The sequence below is a fragment of the Macrotis lagotis genome, chromosome 2, assembly GCF_037893015.1.
Source record: "Macrotis lagotis isolate mMagLag1 chromosome 2, bilby.v1.9.chrom.fasta, whole genome shotgun sequence".
In the NCBI taxonomy this organism is placed as follows: domain Eukaryota; kingdom Metazoa; phylum Chordata; class Mammalia; order Peramelemorphia; family Peramelidae; genus Macrotis; species Macrotis lagotis.
In genome coordinates, this window is record NC_133659.1 from 18,327,165 (window position 1) to 18,345,926 (window position 18,762).

An 18,762-nucleotide genomic window follows, 5' to 3' on the forward strand; every position below is an offset into this window, starting at 1 on the left:
AGGATGAAATATGTTCACGAAGAAGTCAATACAGAAGAAATAACCAAAAAGTGCAGCATGGTTGGAGTTTGCAGGGTGGGAGGAGAGGATGTCGGACTCCTGGGAGGGAAATCCCACCTCAGTCACTAATTTTGTGGCTTTAAACTCCCTTTAGGCCTCAGTCCCAGATCTGCAAAATTAATTGGGACTAGGCTCCAGGTGCCCCCTGCGCTCCTCTTTGATCCAAAGAATGCAACTCTTCCTTCCAAATGGGGCTTCTCCCCCATTGCCCCTCCTCCCCTCCCCCCACTCCTCTAAGCAGCCAGGCAGGGGGTGGAGAGAGGGGGAGGGCGGCATCCGCCTGGCCTAGCAACGGGTCCCCGCGTCCTTAGCAACCTGGCCCTGGGGCGGCGCCTCCTGGGAATCTCTGCCCCTGATTGGTGCACACCTCCAAGGCTCCCCGTCCCTGTGACCGCACCTTCCTACCTGCCTGTCTGCTGGGGACCCAGGTGGAGCCCCCTCCCCGCTCAGCATCCTGGGCTCCGAGACCCTCAGAGGTAAGCGCCCGGAGATCCTGGCAGCCCTGGGCAGGGGCAGGGAGGAGGGCCGACACTGGCCGGCGGCTGGACCTAGCTGGAGCTGGGGGGGGGGGGGGCGGTATCTAAAACCCTCCCCTGGCCACGGGGGGGCTGGCAAAAGACTGACAGGCTGGGCTCCCCTGCGAGGGGAGCGGACCGGGGAGCTCACGTTCTGGACCCTGCGAAGACCTTGGGGACCACCTGGAGGGGCAGGGGCGTTCTTCACTCTCCCCCCAACTCCCAGCAAAGTTCCACAGTCATTCCCCGGCAAAGGCGTTCTGCTCTGGAAGCCAGGCCTCCTGGATACTGCATGGTGCCAGGCCTTCCTTGGTGCTTGGCCACTCTCCCCACCCCCAGGCTTAGAATGCTCTCCCTCCCCAACTCTGACTACCCAACACCTAGGTTTCCTTTAAGTTCCAACCACAATCTGAACTTTTACCTGGATCTTCCCCAATCCGTCTTCCTGCCACTGCCTTCCTTCCAATAGTTGTTTCCTACGTATCCCGTCTGTGACTGGTTTGTATCTAGTGAGCGATTTACCCATCCATCCACTCATCCATCCATCCATCCATCCATCCATCCCTCCCTCCCTCCCTCCATCCATCTATACATTATCTATTTAACCATCCATCCACCCATCTATCTATCCATCCATCTATCTATCCATCCATCTATCTATCCATCCATCTAGCTATCTATCTTTGTGTGTATGTGTGTATATATAGACATATACAAATGCATATACATACATACACAAGAACATACATGTATATACATAGTTTTATATATACACACATACATATATGTGTGTCTATCATGTATTGGTTGGTTTAGTTGGTCCTTTTCCTTTGTTATTGAAGAAGCCCAAACCAGCATCACTATGTTTGAGACAAATAACAGTATGTCTGGCTGCTCCTGACCAGACCCATATGAGCTGGGAATGCTCTACCACAGGTTGGGCATAATCCATTGTGAAAACCTTGGGTGGGGACTTGAAACATGTTATTCTAAGCATTACTATTACTATTATTATATCATGCATCATATATGCATTGAATAAATATGTGTATATGTGTGTAGAGTGTGCATATATGTATGTATGCAAATATATATACATATACATATATATATATATATATATATATATATATATATATATATATATATATCACACATTTGTGTCTGGTTTTCTTCCCCATTAGGTTGTGAGCTCCTTGAAAACAGCATTTTGCCTCTTTTTGTTTCCTCAGTTGCTCAGCCCAGTACTAGGCAAACATAGGTACATAACAAATAAATGTTAATTAACTGAGTGATTGATATGGGACCAGGTACTGGGCAAGTAGGGGAGTGACAGGCATGGGAGGGGGAGGAGGGCACATAAATCTATCCTTTCTGTTCCTTAAACAAACAAAACACTTTAAAAGAAAGCTAAAACCAGCTCAGAGAAACCCAGGCCAACAGATTTAAATTTGGAGACTTTAAAAGGTCATCTAGTCCAAATATAAAAAAGAGCAATCTTTTTATTAGTGGGGGAAACTGAAACCATAGAGACTGGGACTTGGCAAAATCACTTGGTAATATTAGGAACAGACAGGTTTGGAATTCAGTCCTTTAGATTTCAAATGGAGGGTTCTTTACACTATACCCCACTGCAAGAAGTATTGGTTTAGAAAGTAGAAGGAACCAGATCAAAATGGAAGGAATATGAGATTTGGAATCAATTATCTGGATCCTGCTGCTTATTTCCTCTTTGATTATGGGCAAGACATTGAACTCTCTGACCATCAGTATCATTTTCAGCAGAATGCTGGCAATGGATGACCTCTAGATTCCTTTCCAGATTCATTTCCTTTGACTCTATGTGTTGGCAACAACGCACCAGTCTATCCCCTGGTTTCCCTTAGCTTTGCTTAATGTTTATTTAGAAACAGACAGGGTAAATTTATGAATCATCCCCAGGCCACTCCCTTCCCCTACCTGGTTCTATTTCCTAATTTACAAATAACTTTAAAACTGCGAACACCTCTAAAGTTTCTAAAGTGCCTCTAAAAGTCTGCTAGTCTTGTCCTATTCTTTTCTATATAAAGGAAGAGAGTCCTAGAATGATTATTTGACTCTTCCATGGTTCCAAAGCTATTAGGCATCAGGTGCAAGATTTGAACCTAGATCTTTCTGAGTCTCAGTTCAGCTCCTTCTTTATTTGAGACATTAGGCTGTATCTCTGTTTTGTACATAGTAGTTAATAATTTTTTTATGAAATGAATTAACATCATAGGCTTAAAGCTAAGAAGGTTCTCAGATATCATCTCTAACCCTGGTCTCTCATTTTGCTGTCTTCTCCAACCCCTCTTAATTTCACTCCCTTCCTTCTGATAATTATTTCCTATGTATTCTGGATATGTCACACATATACACACACACAAACACACACAGAAAGAGAGGTAGCATATAGCTATAGAGAGATATATCAATGTATTAAGATAGATATTTAGATATAGATATACATATAGATATAGATATGGATATGGATATGTCACTTTTTTCTTCCTCATTGCATTGACCCAAGAGGAATTCAGAGGAAAGTGAATTGTCCAAGGCTATATTCAATAGTAGGTGATCCTGCTCCTCTCTCTCCAAATTCTGCTCACTCCATCCCAATAGTCTTTGGATGACACTAAGCAAAGTAAAATAAAATAAAATAAAATGAAATGAAATGATATGAAATAGACAGATGCCTATCTTCAAATGCTGCAACTAACCCCAGTTTCCTTCTTTACAGTGAATAGAAAGCAGCCCCTTGATAGCCCTTGGGAAGTTCTGAAACTCCAGACTGTGGATTTCCAAGGAGAGGGCTGTAGGTGTCTGGTGGGGAACTTCCAGAAAGTCATGTCTTCTTCTTGGGACACCCCTTATAGGAGGTATCCAATGCCTGAGACTGTGGTGAAAATTATTGGGAGTAAACATTACCGATTCCTGGTGGAAAAACCAAAGCCGTAAGTTAGTTTGAAATATACTTCTGTTAGACCCAGGATAAAATATCAAATATTAATTCATTAACTTCTTTGGGGAATTGAGGAAGGATGGATGGATGGATGAATGGACGGATGGACGGACAAAGACAGATAGACCTTCATGTCTATAAATATATTCTATAGAGTATGTAGATAAAAATATGTCTATATCTATATTTATTTATCTATAAAGGTAATTAGATCTATCTTAGGAATTGCATGATTTATCTTCCCATACAGGAACACAAATATTTTAGCTTTATTGAGATTTGATGATTTATCTTTGATTTTCATGTTTATTTTTAATGCTTCTCTTGAATTATGTATGACTATCAAAATTTCTATTCTGCTCTTTTCTCATCAGAAATGTTTGAAACTTCTTTTATTTCAACCTGTTTATTGAATTTCTTTGTCTCTTACTTTTCTCTTGTCATCTGTTTAATATATTACTTTTTTTACACCCCAAAGAGATGGTTTTGACAACTGCTGTTTTATAAGATTCTTTGAGGTCTAGAAATATTGAACATCTGCATTCCTTCCTTTTTTATTATTTGCTTGATATTCTTGTTTTGATTCTTCAAATGAAATTTATTATATATGTATATATAATTCTATACAGTATCCCTTTGATACTTTAATAGTCTTAGCATTAATTTGGTATCATTTTTTTAAAAAAATAAAATTCTATATTTTCTTAACTATCATTTTCCTCTGAAGGAACTATACTGAAGAAATATATATTCTAATTAGATAGAATATTCTTGGTTATAATCCTAGCTCCTTTACTTTTGGGATATCATATTCCAAGCCCTTCATTTTCTTAAAATTTGTTGCTTAATTTTGAGTGATCTTGACTATAGCTCTGTGATATTGGAATTGTTTCTTTCTGACTGGTTAGAATATTTTCTCCTTGACATGAGACTTAGGGAATTTGACTCTAATATTTTTAGGAGTTATGTTTTGGGATCTCTTTAAGGAGAAAATAGGTATATTCTTTCAATTTCTACTTTGCTCTCTTGATCTAAGATAGTGGAACAGTTTTTCTTTTATAACTTTTTTGAAACATAATGTCTACTTTCTTTTTTTTAATCATGGCTTCTTAATAATTCTTAATTTGTTTCTACTCAGTTATGCTCCAGATTGTTTTTCCAAGGAAATATTTCATGTTTTCTTCTCCTTTTTCATTCTTTTGGCTTTGTTTTTACTGTTTCTTGATATTCCATGGAGTCACTAGTCTCCACTTGCCCAATTCTATTTTTTAAGAAATTAGTTTCTTCAGTAATTTTTTGGTCTTTTTTATTGTTTTTAAAGTGTAATTCTCTTCAGTAACTTTGTGCTTCTTTTTCCAAACTATTAATTTTCTTTCTATAGTTTTCCTGTATCACTTACATTTCTTTTACCAATTTTTCCTCTACCAATTTTGTCTCTCCCTTTTACTCCTCTAGGAAGTCTTTTTGGGATTGTGCAAAATTAGTATTTTTAAAGACTGGCCAGAACTGTTTCACATTATTACACCCTTCCGAGTTTGTGTTTTGGTCTTCCCTGACACCATACTAGCTTCTTATGGTCCAGTTCTTTTTGTCATTATTTTTTTTTCATTTTTGTAGCCTATTTCTTGACTGTGAACTTTATGTTAAAGCTGGGTTTTGCTCATTTGGGGATGAGAAGGCAGTGTGTCAAGTTTTAGCATATTTTCGCTTGTGTTCAGAGTTAGTTCTAGAGATCTGCAAGTTTAGGGGTTCTTAGAAAGTAATTCTGTCTGGGGAGAAGTGTCATCATTGCTCTCCTGGTCTATACTCTGATATTTCTCTTGTTCCTCTACAATCACAAGCACTAGTGATGTTTTTGATCTTGGGTTGGAGGCCAGGTCCCTGCTCCCTTGTCACCTATCAGAAATGCTCCTCTTTGCCAGTAATTGAGACTAGGGCACAGTTACCCTGTGACCTAACAAAGTATATATAAATATATATATATATATATATATATATATATATATTAATATAAATCTATTTATATATAATTATATATGCATGTATGCGTGCATTTTTTCTTTTAAAGAAAGGTTAGATATTTGAATTCTCTTTTATTCCATCAAAAGACAGCAAAAACAACAGAATCCCAGTATATGAGAATTAAAAGGAACTTCAGGATCACCTTACCCCATGGGATCTCCACCAGGACATCACTGAGAAATGATCAGCTGGCCTTAACATAAAGAACTCCACTAGGGAGAAGCCCCTTTCTCACCCATTCCTCTTTCATAAACTAAATTTTGAGGGCCTTTTCATGACAAAAATCCCTAATTTTCCCTTTCACAACTTCCTCTCTTGCCTTTCACCCTTCTATATGCTGAAATTAGATCCTAGTTACAGGCTTTGGCAGGATTACCATTCTTATTCCAGAAGGCACTGGGTGTATTAGTGGGGGCAATTGGGAATTGGTGACATAAGTGTCTGCCAAAGCTGGCAGTCCTTTAAGGTGGCATCTGGTGACCTTTTTGCTGCCCCCACCTAGACCTTTCCAACTTTTATGTTCTATGGGAGTCCTTTAGATAGATACAACCCACACTGCAAATTTGTTCAGAAATTTGGGTCATAACAAGTGGAATGGTGAACAGTTGGGCAGGTGTCCTTTCTGAATCATCTGAATTGTCTTCATCATCCTGCTTCATCACTCTTATTTTTGGATGGCATATGATCAAGCTGGCTGTCCCTTAGTATGTAAAAGTTGGCTACATCTCTGTTTCTAATAGGTCTTGTTTCTTTTTTCATCGTTTGAAATCCCTTTTCATCAAGCCATGAGCTTAGAAGCAACAGCAATGAGAACTGTGAGCTTATAAAGAACACGGTGGTGTTCTCAAACTGGTTGTTTTAATGGCAAACACATTCGATGCTGAGCTGCGGAGACTTTTTCATGATACTAGCACGTACGACCCACCTTGTTGTTTTTTTGTTTTTTTTTTTGTTTTGGTTTGTTTGGTTTTTTCTTTGGAGTGCTGTTGAATTGAAACAGATTTTATTCTAAAGTATAAAGGGGTTCATTCTGATGTGAATGTGTGTGTGTGAGAGAGATTGTTATTTTCATCACTGAACAGCTCCCTTTTGGCAGATAAGCATTTACGCCTTAGATTCTGGAGGCCACCTTCTATCCTGAGATTGTTATTGAGAAGTCTTCTTTTGAGAGTGAAAGAATGTGATGAGACCAAAAGTGCCATGCCCATCTTCTTTTTATCTAAACTACTGTATTCATAGCCCCTTCATTATGACAAAAAGAAGGCAAAATCGTAAAGCCATTTTTTTAGATCTGAGTATCCTCACTCTAATTTCAACTCCCACTCATAAATACAGTTCCCTTAGCAAAACTAGGCTCTTGTCCCCCGACAGAGACCTTTGAAGGATTAGGAGGGTATTTCTCTAATGCAAATTGCTTCAAGTCCCCATTCTGATTATTTTGGGGGGTAATGTAAACCACAAGTGATTAGTGCCTCAGTTACATTTAACCAATTAAAAATCAATTTAGCTCTTATAAAGAGATATTTAGATATAAGAACAGAAGTTATACAGCATTTGAAATCAAGTGATCAGTATTGATCTAAATCTTGTTTCTGCTATTTTACTATCTGTAAGACCTTGAACAAGTCACTTATTCTCCCTCTATTGCCCTAAATTTCCTTACATTTGGAAACTGGAGGGACCCAAACTCAGTATCTCTAAGATTTTCCCTCTAATTCTTAATCTATTATCCTCTGACTTGCTGGGTAGACAGCACAATAAAGCTCAGGCAAAAATTCCTTCTCAGAGCTTTCTGTCTTTTTCCATCTAGCAGGAAAGAGAGGTGCACATAATTAACGAGTCATCAAGATTTCTTAGCTTCTCTGTATCACACACTCTGTTTCTAGCTGGGGGGAAAAGGGAAATGAAATAATCTTATTAGCCAATAATTCAGTTAGCCAATCTGAAAAGCATAACATAGTACCTCAGAGTTGCCTTCATTTGCAATTTTCTAATGGATGGTGAGGCAAACCAACTTTTTTTTTTAAAAAAAAGAGGATGACCTTTAAGAATGTGCTTTGTTAATTTCTATATTTACTTCTTTCCATGAAAAAGAAAATTATAAAATCAGGAAGATCTGAGTTCAGATTCTGTCTCTTTTACTAACTGTATTACCTTGAGCAAGTCACTTAACCTCTCAGTCTCCTCATATAGGAAATGGGATTCATAAAACTCTATCTATTTTTCAGAGTTGATGTGAGGATCAAATGAAAGAGTGTGCATCATAAAATATAACCACCTATACATGGGCTAATACTTTGCAAACCTTTAAAAACTATAGAAGGAACAGTGGCCCTTATATAGGTGACCCAGTGAATAGAGCCCACCTGTCCTGGAGTCAAGAGGACCTGAGTTCAAATCCAAACACAGACTTTGATACTAGCTGTGTGACCTTGGGCAAATCAGTTAACCCCATTGTCCCACAATGTCCCCTCAGAAAAAAAAGCCATATATCTATGTATTAGCTAATACTATGATTATACTGAGAGAGTTCATTATCTGAGGAAATATGGATTTTAATGATTTAGTAGCACAAATCCACACCTATGAGAAGCAGGTCTAGAACCAGGTCTTCTTGGACCTAAAGATGGCTATCTGCACATTAGACTATGCCATATGTAAAAGAGATGTAAGGGTTTGAGAGGAGTGAGTGGGCAGGAGGTGGCAAAAATTGCATTGACAGCTTCCAAGGAAAGTGGCCCTTGATTTGCATTTCCATGGTCATGAGTACAGTATCCCAGGAGCATTTTGGGGAAAAACAGCAAAAGTGGTCAGGGAATGATGGGGAGACAAAAAGGGGGTCAGCTTAGTATGCTTTTCTAGTATATGATGCATTTAAATGACTTTAAAGTTTGCAAACAAATGCTGAAATGTAGAAATCATGTATGTGATAAAACGAGAAAGGTCATATTAATAATTGTCACTTCTGTGTGTCTTTATGAACCCATTTCAGATTTTCTTGGCAAAGATATTTGAATGATTTTTGATTTCCTTCTCCAGCTCCTCAGATAATGAAATTGAGATAAACAAGGTTAAGTGACGTGCTCAGGGTCACACAGTGTCTGATTCTAATATTAATATTACATTAATTAATGGTCATAGTAATACAAGGCACTTAATGGTTTACAAAGCTCTTTCATTTGATCCTTTATACAACCCAGTGAAAGAAACATGACGATTATCCCCATTTTTCAGATGAGGAATTTGAGACTGAGACAGACAACAGGATTCAAATAACAATAACTAATATTTATATGAAACTTTATTAACAAGCATTTTACAGATATTATCTCATTGTTAACCCCACAATGATCCCCAGATAGGTGCCGTTATTAGTCCTATCTTGTTACTGATAAAACTGAAGCAGATAGAGTGGAAATGACTGCTTCAAAGTCAGCTAGTAAGTGTGTGAAGCTGGCTTGGGAATTCAAGTCCTCTTGACTGATACCTAGGTCCATTACTCCATCTGGTGCCTCTGATAGGCTGATGCTAATGGTGAAGTCTTGAAGACTAGTTTAGGGGTTATTCAATAGGCAAATGGGAGTCAATGGAGACTGTTTAGTAGAGAAGTATCCCATCCAGTTCTAAAGCCTGCTCAAGACAAAGTAATGTAATAAATGTCTGTTGGTTGCTTAATTGACTCAAAGGTAACCCTTTGCTGGTCTTAGGATTTTAAGTTTCTCTGCCATAATTCCACTAGGTGACTTAGTTTGAAAAAGGTTTTAAAATCGGAAAATGATTCTTTTGTTATTTGTAAAGGTTAGCTTGTGTTTTAAGTATGCTTTTAAAAATGTCTTGGGACTAAGCTGTTATTTTGTGAATATATCTTTAGCTTTTTAATGGGTATCAGTTATATTCAATTTACAGAAATTCATTTTACAGCCAACTTTCCCAGAATGCCCTTTTCCTGTAAAGGAGGCGGTCTGCTATTGGCTTACTAATGGGAATTCTGAATCTGACCTGAATATACTACAACTAATAATACTAAGAATTATTATTCTAATAGTTGATATTTACATAACACCTCAAGGTTTACAAGTGAAATGTTGAATGCTTTACTGAACTAGGTGAGTGTAGAGTGGGATAACTTCTGTTATTAGGTGAATGGCAGAAGAACAATTAGCAACCTTCTAGTCAAAAGCTGTAGCTTCCATTCTCTTCTTTACGGTGTGACTGTATAAGCCATTCAAAAAATAACACGTTTCTTCATTTATAAAGCAAGAATAATAACATTTGCTTCACTTGCCTTATTAGATTAGTTTGAGGTGAATTCTTTGGAAGCTACAAAGGATTACAGAAATGTGAATTCTTCTTCTTATTTATTATTATTATATTTTTCAAGGAACAGGGGTTAAGTAGCTTGCTCAAGTCCACACAGCTAGGTAATTATTAAATGTGTGAGGTCAATTTGAACTCAGGTACTCCTGACTCCAAGGCCAGTGCTCTATCCACTGCACCTCCTAGCCGCCCATTAATTATTTTTAAAGGGTTGCATCTCTTATAAGGAAAAAGAAATCCAAACTTTTACTCACCCTTGTCTTCTGAATCATGGCATAAGGAATATTCTCCTGTTCTCATTTCAGCCTAAAGAAATGGAGTCTCAGGAAAACACCCAGCTTGGAAAATAACATGGAAAGAGAGCTGGGGAAAGGGCCAAGTACCAGTCATTTGTCTTAACTTTTTCGCTTGTCCTATTATAAAGATTTCAAGTAACTTTTAGATTTTCATTGAAGAAATATGATTCCTCTTTAGAAATCTGTGTTGACTGACATCTTACTGAGGTTGAAATGAAACAAGTAAAAGGTTACTTTCTTCCTTCTTCCATTTATTTCTCTCTTTCCTTCCTTCTTTCTCTTTCTTACCTTCTTTTTTTACTTTCTTTTCTTTCTCTTTCTTTCTTTCTTCCTTCCCTCCTCCCTTACATCCTTCCTTCTTTCCTTTCTTCCTTCCTTTGCTTATTTCTCTTCTCTTTCTCTCTTCTTTCCATCTTTTTTGAAATCTGAAAAATGTGTTGAGATGGCCATGTGGACTATCTGCAAGATAAATGGTCCACAGAGCAAGCAACTATTGTTTATTACAAGAGGATCCCTAATACCCCTTGATGTCTCCCATAGATGATGATACTTTTGTTTTTCTTCAGGGCAGGATACATTTAGTCTTTCTTTTTAAATGCTCAAGATCACTGCCATCTTCTCTCAGTCAGGTGAAGGAAAACACAACAACCAAACCTCAGTCTGAGCTGGGGCCATTGGTACCTCATCATGGAAGGCAGTTTGGAGAAAACCCACCAGCTCTCAACAGTCCTACTGACCCCAAAGTCAAGTTCACCCCTGGTTCCAGAGAGCAGAACAAAGGTGGAAAGGAAGAAGATAAATCCATCTGCATGGGAGCAGGCAGCGGTGTGAGTAATTAGAATCATGATTGCTTTTGTCTTATTCTTGATACTTGATAGGGAAAAGGAGAAGAAAATGATGAGACTGTCATGGAAGTAGATGTATCCAGATTCACTTGTGGGATCACCAGATAAAAACCTGGAAAAGACTTAGAGAGGTCAAGTGACTTCATCAGATCAAAGAATCAGAAATTTAGAGCAAGAAAATAACCCCATAAATTTAGAACTGGGAACATACCCCATCATTTTGTAAAGGAAGGAATAGAAATCTAGAGACAAAAGTCACTTCCCTGATATCAGACAGGTAACAGCCCAGGTTCTTATATAGAGCATAAAGGGACCTCAGAGGTCAACTAGTCCAACCTCTCATTTTACTGAGGAGGAAACTATGACCTAGGGAGGACAAATTGGATAGGTGAGAAGTGTTAGAATACAGATCCTCTGACTCCATTGCTAGGGCTCTTTCCAATACATCTGGTTATCTGATAATTCCTTGGTAGCAATTGGAAGAAAAACTCAATTTAATTTCCATATGACACATTTCCCATACCCAAAACTACTGGGTTTTGAACCTAAACCCTCCTGCTAGATTTAGGACTCACATCACACTGGCAGAGTTAAGAATAGAATGTTCTTCCTTCTGTTTATCTCTCTCTTTTTTCCTTCCTTCTTTCTTTCTTTTTCTTTCTTCCTTCTTCCATCTCCAAACTTCCAACTCCAAACCAAGTCTACTTACTCCTATGCTTCATTGCCAATAGCTCCTAAAAATTAAAACAAGTGAAAATTAAAATGTAAAATTAAGGATAACTTTCTGAGCTATTAGGGCAGTCCTCGTCAAGTACTCCATGTTCCAGGTTATGTGCTAGTGATAGAAAGAAAGGCAAAAATAAGATTCCTGCCCTCCAGAAGGATACATTCCAAATGGCAAGTCACGTTCCCTCAGGATCATGAATTTTTAATCTTCAAATTGGTGTGGTGAGGCTAGATAGATGTCTTTATGTTTCCTTCTAGTTCTAAACTCTATATTTCTATTTTTTCAAGACTGCCTTAAAAATGAAACTTCTGGAAATGTGCAAAAGAAAAAAAAGGGAAATGTGACTTCCTCTGGCCTCTATGTTTGGGAGCAAAAGGCTATAACTTGAACTTTATTTTTAATAAGCCATTTTAGCATCAGAAAACAAATGAGCTGGGGCAGCAGTGAATAGAGCCTGGAGACAGGAGTTCAAATCCAAGGCCAGACATTTAATACTTATCTGTGTGAATTTGGGTTGCTTAACCCTGCTGCCTTGCAAAAATCTTTATCAAAAGAAAAGCAAAGAAAAAGAAGATGAGAACAAACAAGCAAATAACTCAGAATAAGAGCGCAGCACGTCAATCAAATCTGATCATTCCTGATCTCAGACTTGAGCAGGATGGAGCTTGTTTATTATCTGTATAGACTCTACTTGGGGGTCATACCCACTGCTGCAGGCTTGGGTGAGGACATGGGGATGGACAGCTCTGACAAAGTATGGGGAAGAGAGATTAGACATTTTCCTTTTTGGGCCCAGAAGCCATGATTAGGAAGGATATTTCAAGGGGCCAGGGTTTAGGTTTGATATCAGGGAAAAAAACAAAGCAAAACAAAACAACTTCCTAACTCTTTGAGGTCCTCCAAAATGAAATGGACCTCCTTAGTAGGCCGTGACCTCCCCCTCCCCAGTGGTCTTCAGGTACAAGATGTGCCCCCCAAAGATGATAGCTTCAGAGATGGAGAAATCTTAGATCACGTCCAACCCTTTCATTTTACAAATGCTGGAACTGAGACCCAGGGGAAATAGAAGGAATTTTTCTGTTTTGGACTCGTCTGGGTGAGGTCCTTATTGATTCTGGAGTTCTGTAATAGATTTTTGAAGTAATCTAGTCCAATCTTCCCATAGTAATGAGGAAACTGAGTGATAGAGCTATCGCATGTCTCAATTGAGGATTCACCAATTGATTTCTAAACTGACATCTAGCCTCATTTACTGTTTCTATTCAGAAAATAGAACTGTTTAGAGCTGTTAGAGACTTTGGCAAGGATTCTAGCACAGTATAGAGATCTCTGGTTCTAGAAGCTTTCTAAGCTGAAATTCAGCCTCAGACACTTACTTGCTGCATAACCTTGGGCAAGTAATCGAACTTATGCCTGCCTCAGTGTACCCATCTATAAAATGGGGGGGGGAGATAATGTGTTGTCTGTGTATGTGATATGTGTAAGTGTGTGTATGTAATATACTTAAGTGTGTATGTGATCTGTGTGTGGTTGTGAATTGTGTGTATGAGTGTGTGTATCTCTGAATGTGTGTAAATATGTATGTTTGTATGTGAGAATAGATGCATGTGTGTTAATAGACTAGGTGAGTGGCCAGATTTGGAATCCAGATATTTTGACTCAACAGTTATCGCTGTGGATCACATATAGTAAGAAAGCAGTGGGGCCAACATTCAACCTTATATCTCCTGCCTCTTGGTCCCTGGAAGTCTCTCTAGCTACTCTCTATGCCTGGAATGCACTCCCTCCTTGTCTCTGCTGCCTGTATTACCAGGCTTCCAAGACCCAACTAAAAATCTCTCTTCCACAGAAAATCTTTTTGTGTCCCTGTTCCCTTTTCTCTCTTAATTATCTCATAGTTTTCTTATATGTCCCTTATGTGTACATCTCTGTTTGCTTGTCATATCCTCTATTAGATTGGAAGTTCCTAGAGGACAGGGAGTATCTTTTGTCTCTTTTTGTATTCCCAGTGCTCAGAACAGTGCTGGCCCACAGTAGAAACTTAATAAGTGTTTATTGACTGGTTGACCTTCTACATTGACCTGAATTCTATTGACTTGAACATTTGTAAAATGGGTTCATTGGACTAAATGACCTCAGGTGTCCTCTCTAGATCCATATCAGACTCACAATACATGACCGTAAGGACAGAAGACCAGAAATATATCAGGAAGAGTTCAGCACCCTCATTTTACATAAGGGGAAACTGAGGTCAAAAGAAAAGTGACTTGCTCAAGGTCACTCAGAAACAAGCAGCAAAGTCAGGATCTGAACCCTGGTCCTCTAATTCAGATTAAGGGGAGAGAGTAGTTAGGTTACATTCCAGACAAAGGGAAGAAAATGCCTATTAGGTGGAGAGAATTCAGAAAATAAAAGATTCCCAGTATTGTAGTCGATCAGAGTGGGAGTGTATCTAGACACAGAGCCCCATCAAGTCTTCTTCCTCCTGTTGTTCCTTTTAAACAAGTGTGGAGGGTCAGAGAAGCGATTTGCCCAATCTCGCACATCGAGAAATTGTCAGAACAGATCTAAAACCCAGGCATGCTGACTGTGAGGTCCAGAGTTCTGTCTGCACTGACCCCTTGTAGTCTAGTCCTGTGAGTTGAGACAGAGGCTCCTTGCCTCCTCTCCCAGAGCCTGGCATGTTTTGGAGCTCTGGGGATCCTTGCACAAGGTTTGGCAGGGCTGACTCCAGGCCCCCAGACAAAGCCAGCCTCAGCATGATGCAGGGGGAACTCACTAATTAGCTTTGTTTGCGGGCAAGCCTGGTGACGGTCCACCAGATGGCAGGCACAGTTGTCTGGGACAGGAGGTGAAGGTATCGGGTGTGAGGCCCTCATTACCACCGTTGGGAGGCAGGAGAAGGCATCCTGCTAGAGTTAGAGATGTGAAGAAATTACAGAAAAACATTCCAACCCCAGCTCCCTTATTGCTTCTAAATCAGCCTAGGCTGGACTGGAAGGAGGATGTTGGGATGGAAATCCTTCAAACAAAGACTGCAGATGATGGATGGACCAGTGCCACTTTCTGTGATTTAGAGAGGCAATCTGAAGTTTTGTTATTAGATATGAAAGCATTGTTAGAGCTTGCAAACTGATTCACAGAATGTTAAAGCTAGTTGGGATCTTACTAGAAAGGATGTCACAGCGGGAAGGGTCCTTGGACCATAGAATGTTGGAACTGGATAGGACCTTGGACAGAGAAATCAGGGCTCCAAAGAAACTTACAATTCACTGAGATGTTGGAATTGATGGTTTCAAAGATCCTTTCCAGCTTCAAATCTATGATCTTTATGACCTAAAAGATTTTGGATCTCCTTTGTTTGTACTTGATATCCTCATATCACAGAGTTCTCTAACTGAATGATTCCAAGGTAAGAAACATAAAATATGAATCTCAATGCCAAGGCCTATAAGTTTGTCACCAGAAGAATGCACTTTTTAAAAAAAATAACATCATCTCTTTTCTTCTTCTATTGTCTTTTCTCTATCAGATTCTAAAATGGGGCAATGCTCAGTGTAGCTCTGTGCCCACTGGAGACCAGTCACTGTCCTACCTCCATGGCTTCCCCAAGCCCCGCCCAATAGACTGGACCTTGGAACACATGTCTAGAAGTGGTCCAGGTGGACTCGAGGTATCTATATTGAGTGGGATTATTTGGGGGGGTATGGATTAGGAAATTAAAAGCAGAGAATAGGGGTAGAAGTTGCAAATCATAAGAATATTGGATTTAGAGCTGAAAAGTTACCAGTTCCACATTCCATTTTTTGTTATTAAAGGGTTTAAAATTGTGTTTAACTTTTATATCGTAGGTATTTATAGATGGATCCCTCCTCCTGCCATATGACCTCACTGCTGTTTCTCACAAAAGATGTTTCATCTCCAGACTCCATCCATTTCCCTCAGCTATCTCCCATGCCTGAAATAATTTATTTGCATTACCCTCCTGAGTCCTCCCAGTCTCTGTTCAAATCCTACCTTCTGTTAAAGATCTTTCTCTTCTTCTTTCAATGTTATTGCCATGCTACTGATCTCTCTCTCTCTCTCTCTCTCTCTCTCTCTCTCTCTCTCTCTCTCTCTCTATCTCTATATCCATATCCATATCCATATCATCTATCTCTATTATCTATCTTTATTTCTCTCTCTATCATCTCTCTCTCTCTCTCTCTCTCTCTCTCCATATATACATATAAATGTTTGTCCTTCATTTTCATAAAAGACCATGATATCAGGGAGGTGAAAAGTATGGGAACTGGATTTGAGCGAGATATGTGCTGTGCTAAGGCACCAGTCTCACTTTCTCCTCCAGAGATATCTGGGTCCAGTGGTCAGATATGAATCAGGACATCAGAAGATGGTCCTAGATGTGAGGCAATCAGAATTAAGTGATTTGTCCAAGGTCACACAGCATAGACACACACACACACACACACACACACACACACACACACACACACACACATATATATATATATATTTATATACCCATACATATTTAAACAAAATATATGATAATATATTTGCATATTATTTATATATGCGTAATTATTTTGATGCTGTCTTCTCCATTAGACTGTGAGCATTTTAAGGACAGAGACTATTTTTTTGCCTTTTTTTTGTATTTCCAATATTTAGCACATTACCTAGTACACAATAAATAATGAACAATTGCTGGTGGACTTGACCCCTCTCCCAAAGTAACATTATCTTGTACAAAAAGAAGGTAGTTGAGAAAAGCCAGGTAACCCAACTGTAGCCACATTCTGCCCATTAGGACCTCACCTCTCTCATGAAAGGATGGAGAGAAAATAATTTTTATCTCCTTTTTGGGGATCAATACTAGTCACCAAATGCAGGGATTCACCATATTAGATATGCATTGAGGTCCCTTTCAAGCTGCAAATCTTGAAATTTGTGATTCTGTGACTAGTTCAGAGATAGACAAATTTTAAAGGGATTTTTTTGGTCCTTTAGTCCAATATAAGGAAGAATCCAAGGCAGATGGCTTTCCAAAAGATTGGAAGTGACCTGCCTAAGACAGAAAGTATATGGCAAAGACATGATTCAAACCCAAATTCTCCAGTGTTTTTTTTCAAGGCAGTGGGGTTAAGTGACTTTCCCAAAGTCACACAACTAGGTAATTATTAAGTGTTTGAGGCCAGCTTTGAACTTATGTCCTCCTGACTCCAGGGACAATGCTCTTTCCACTGCACCACCTGTCTGCCCCCTAAATTCTCTAACTCTAAATCCAGTTGTCTCCCCTCTGCATTTTGAGATTGTCTCCAGGTTCCTCTCTGGTCCAACATCCTATAATTCTCTACATTGGGAATGATTTTCATAGGGTTGTTGGAAATATAAACTAAAATAATATACGAGAAGAGCTGTGTAGTAACTCAGAGAGAACCTCTTCTTCCTTTTTCAGAATTCCAGCTAGATGAAGATAGAGAGAAGCCTATCAGGGAATTTCTAGATCAATTCTGACCTCCTTATCATTCTTTCAGAGCAGGTTGGAACTCTCAGACATATGACAGAGGGATTCATCTAGAACTCAAGCTTGATTTAGAACTGGTTCATTTTTCTGGAGCAGAATTCTTCATTCATTCATTCACTCAATAAATACACAAGTGTCTGTTAAACATGCAGAAATTTAATGAATGTTGGGCGAGATCCAAAATGTTGCTAACATATAACCCCTGTCCTCTTCAATTTCACTTCCCAATTGGGGAATGAAGCAAGAAAAGCTAAAAATTCATGTATATTACACATAGATTTGAGATGTTATGAATTTTAGGGTTAAAAATATTTCCTGTAGTCTAAGGGGCAAGAACGTTATCAACAGAGGGGATCAAAGAAGGTCCCATGGAGAAGGTGACATCTGAAATCATCTTTTAAAGAGAACTAGGACACTTAACCCCATTGCCTTGCAAAAACTAAAAAACAAAATAGAACTAGGAAGTCAATAGGTAATAAAAAGGAATCAGTTTCTTCATGAAGTATCTATGGCTTTACTTCATTTTCCCAGTTCCAGTGGTTCAGCCATCACCCGAGTGCCAGAGCAATATCCTTGGAGCTCAGGGCTAATGATGTCAGTCCTTCACAAAATAAATTGCAATGGTTCCCTATTCTTGCCAAATCGAATGACACCTGCTCTCTTTGGGAACGTGGGTCTTCAATAATGTGGACCCCATGTACCTTTTCATGCTTATTGTACATTGGTCCCTTTCATGCCTTGGGCTAGTCGAACTACTTTCCTTCCTCTTCTTTGGACATAATAGTCCATCTCTGTTGCAAAAGCCCTGCACCTAGGATGCCTTCTCTCCTCACCTCAGAATCCCAGGCTTCCTTCCAAGCTTAAGTGTTGTCTTCTGGCTATGAGGCTTTTTCCGGATGCCTCCACCTAGCAGTGGCTTCTCCCTACACCTACCAAATAATTATCTCATATTGGTTTGGCATATATTTAAGATCTCCTTTACGTGTAAGGATCTCCTTAAACAATCCATCCATTGGAAAGCATTTATGAAGTATTTCCTACTAACTAGGCTCAATATTGGGGATTCACAATTCACAAAAAAAAAGGCAAGGTAGCTCATGTCTCCAGGAGCTCACGTGTTATTTTACTCAATGGAATGTAAGGCTTGAGGGCAGGGTCTTTATCTTTGTACCCCCAATACTTAGAATCATGTAAAATACATAATTAATAATAATAATGTTTGTCCTTCATTTAAAAAAAAGACCACAACATCAGGGAGGTGAAGCTGTGAGAAGCACATGAATTGGATTTTGAGTGAGGGGGATGCTCTCATTTCATCTGTCTCACTTCCTCCTCCAGAGCCATCTGGGTCCAGTGGCCAGATATGAATCAGGACAACTGGAGAGAGTCCTGGATGCCAGGCAGTCATAGTTAAGTGATTTGGCCAAGGTCACACAGCTAGTAGAAGTCAAATGTCTGAGGCTGGAC

At 39.1% G+C, this 18,762-nt stretch overlaps 1 protein-coding gene across 1 annotated transcript in view; it reads left to right on the top strand.

Annotated features, from left to right (window-relative positions):
* The first annotated feature begins 452 nt into the window (after positions 1-452).
* The window catches only part of C2H1orf87 (chromosome 2 C1orf87 homolog), a 69,729-nt gene continuing 51,419 nt past the window's right edge, over positions 453-18,762 (top strand). Inside the window, exons 1-4 of the mRNA XM_074221298.1 lie at positions 453-536; positions 3,337-3,550; positions 10,819-11,020; positions 15,298-15,438. Of these exons, the coding sequence (XP_074077399.1) occupies positions 3,444-3,550; positions 10,819-11,020; positions 15,298-15,438 (450 nt within the window). The 5' untranslated portion in view covers positions 453-536; positions 3,337-3,443. The remainder of the gene's footprint in view (positions 537-3,336; positions 3,551-10,818; positions 11,021-15,297; positions 15,439-18,762) is intronic.